This window comes from Lycium barbarum, chromosome 6 (genome assembly GCF_019175385.1).
Source record: "Lycium barbarum isolate Lr01 chromosome 6, ASM1917538v2, whole genome shotgun sequence".
In the NCBI taxonomy this organism is placed as follows: Eukaryota; Viridiplantae; Streptophyta; class Magnoliopsida; order Solanales; family Solanaceae; genus Lycium; species Lycium barbarum.
The window spans coordinates 12,351,006-12,353,961 of NC_083342.1; the positions used below are offsets into that span (position 1 = coordinate 12,351,006).

The 2,956-nt window shown below is 38.1% G+C and overlaps 1 protein-coding gene across 1 annotated transcript; it reads right to left on the minus strand.

Moving 5' to 3' along the window:
- Window positions 1-293: 293 nt before the first annotated feature.
- LOC132643815 (dof zinc finger protein DOF3.1-like) lies at window positions 294-1,429 on the minus strand. Its single transcript, XM_060360341.1, has 2 exons — window positions 787-1,429; window positions 294-331 (listed from the first exon to the last, which is right to left on the minus strand). Exons 1-2 carry the CDS (start codon window positions 1,427-1,429, stop codon window positions 294-296), a joined length of 681 nt encoding a protein of 226 aa, XP_060216324.1.
- Window positions 1,430-2,956: the final 1,527 nt, after the last annotated feature.

Below are 2,956 nucleotides of genomic sequence, written 5' to 3' on the forward strand. Positions count from 1 at the left end.
GAAGCCTTTAAGTTAGAGCATGTTGAAATCATAAAAAAGATATATAAGAGAAAGTACTACTAAAACTGTCTCAATATAATCAGGTGCGGAAACGTAAAACAAAGTAACGAAAGTCAACTCATACACCCCAATAAGATGCTAAGTCATGGAGCAGTACAATCAAAGTACAAACTAATTTGGGATGCAACTAGATAAAAAGAAAATAGACTAAAAGTAAATGATAGAAGCTGAAGTCGCCTCCACGGTCTAGTCGTGGGTCACCTCAACTGGATCGTACTGATTGCTAGCTGGAGTCACTGATCAACAACTGGATCCCGGCCGCCTAATGCACCTGCGCACACAACAGCAATTATGAGTCTAAAAGAGCCAGCAAGATTATTGACTCACTCTCCCAGCCTACCCCTAGGACAAGTCGTTAGAAATCACGGAAAATTCATACAAACACTTCATCAAACAGTACAAGTACAAATATGAAATCTAAATAAAGCAATTGAACTAAATCATGAATACATATAATGAAAATAAACATAAGCACTACTGATCTGAGATGGTGTCATGAGACATCGCTCAAGCTCAATTCGACTAAGGTGCATTAAGTACGTTCACTCAAGCTCAATCTCCTATGGTGCCATGAGTACGCTCACTCAAGCTCAAAAGAGGAGATAAATTATTTCAAATAATCAAATCCATTCGAGCTTTGCCGAAGATTCAAAATCACACATATTGATTACTTCTCCATTAATCGGCCATGCATGGGAAACCCCAACAAAATTCCATTATTCTCACCTTTTGCTGCCATAGTGTTCCACATCTCTTGCTTTACTGTGGCCAATGTGGAACTCATTTCTTGATGATAATGCATTCCCATTTCTGCACTCACATTTAACCCCAATATTTCTTCATTTTGAACATGCCCCATGTTTCCATTATTATCAATACCATAACTCAAGTTATGGTGGATTAATCCACTCGGGGATTCAAGAAATCCACCCCTTTGTGCACCATGAGCATCATAATGAACGTTATTACACATCATTGACATATCATTTACATATGAAAGTGTTGTAAATGAAGACAGTGGATAACTAGGCCTGTTGGTCATGGAGTACTGATCATGATCTTGGCTTGATCTCTTTAAGGATGAATTTTTGTTTTTTCTACAGCCTCCACCAACTGGAATGTTTCTCAGTGTACCACCTTTAGTCCAGTACCTTTTGCAAGATTTGCAAAAGTATCTGGGCTGAGAGAGACTATAGTTGTTATAGTAACAGAATTTGGTGTTGGCAGAGCCACATCTTGGACATTTTTGTGCTTGCTCTATAGGCCTTGGTTTCTTTTCTTGCTCCACCTTTGTGCAAACCAACATACTACTTTCTAGTGGTTGGGATGACATTTCCTGAAGACTAAACTGAAAAGGGTGATTGGACATTGGCTTATATCACTAGTAGTGAACAAAAGAGAAAATAATATGAAAAGAAATATATAATGTTGTGTTGTTAATTGCGTCGAAGCAAACTGAACTTGCTAAGAAAAGGATAAGAACTCATGCAAATGGTAAGGAAACTTGATGCCTCTCTCTCAACCTCATGTGCCATTTATATATAGAAAAAAAAGTAGAAATAGAGAAGGGAGAAAGGAACAGAATGGTGGGGTACCGTAGGGGGTTGCTTCAATAATTATGTGCAGTGTATGAATTTTGGGTGAGAAACAAAGAGAGAGAATGGTGTAAAACTAGTAAATACTAAATAGTCACTCCACTATTTTAGAAGTTTTATGTTTAAGCACTCCTTTTATATGGAAAAAGTTTTGGATAAAAATAGAATTTGGAAGTTTTGACAATTGGAACCTCAGCATAGTCTGGAGTTCGAAAATCTCCAACAAGTTAAATAATCAAGCACCGTATGTCGGAGTTCGAAATTCTTAAATGTGAAACTCCAGCACACTGTGCTAGGTTCCAACTCTTCCATATTTTTTGCCAGGGTTATTTTTGTTTAGACATTATTTGCAGATTAAAAAGCGACTATTTTCAAATAACATTTGAAATGGTGGCTAAACTTGATTATCGGCTCAAAAGCTGGCCATTTCACCTAATTTTTACATGGGAATATGGGTATCTAGGTGTCTTTGCACACAGAGAAAGTTGATCTGGTCGTTTTAATTTGGCTAAATACATGAACGGGAACCGATCCGGGTTTTTACACTTTGATACTAGAATTTTGACTTGTTTCTATTGAACACTTATATTATTCAAAAAGTTTATATCTAGCTCAAGTTTATAAAGAGAAAATCTACTGCAATCCGAACCGACAAAATTGCACTGTTTGTCCTTCAAATGGGCCGGTCTTTAGTTTTTGCCCTTCAAAATTGAACTTTTGCCTAGCTAGTGTGGCATAAGTTCTTAAGGGCGCGGGGCATAACCCGTGAAATATTATGATGTGAAAATATAAATTTATGCTTCACGAAGAACTTTATTGCCTTGAGGGACAAAAATTTATAAGACCAACACAAAATAGGGCCAAAAGTGGAAATGACCCGATTAAGTGCACCGATGGACTGAGACCCGAACTGCCAACTGGGCCGGTCTCCAAGCCGAAAAATAATATCCAACCCCAACCCCCCGCCTCCCGCCCCCCAAACCCAACCCCCTTTCCCGTTAAGTCTGGGTCGTTCTGAGTTTTTATCGGGCCGAATAGGGCTGCAACCGGGGTTAGCCCGGCCCTTTATACATCCTTGTCTGGAATTCGGATTATTAGCCCCTGGTATCATACCAATATTCCAAGTACAAGAGCATTGTTTATGCGGTTGGCAAATGATTGTAGTATAAGTCCATGCTACCATTTGTAGGCTAACTGGCGAAGAGAAAATACTTTGTGAAACACCGTACAATAATGTGATTAAAAATTTTGACCTTAAATAAGAGATTTTGTTTATAAGTTTTATTTTAAAACTTTTCGAT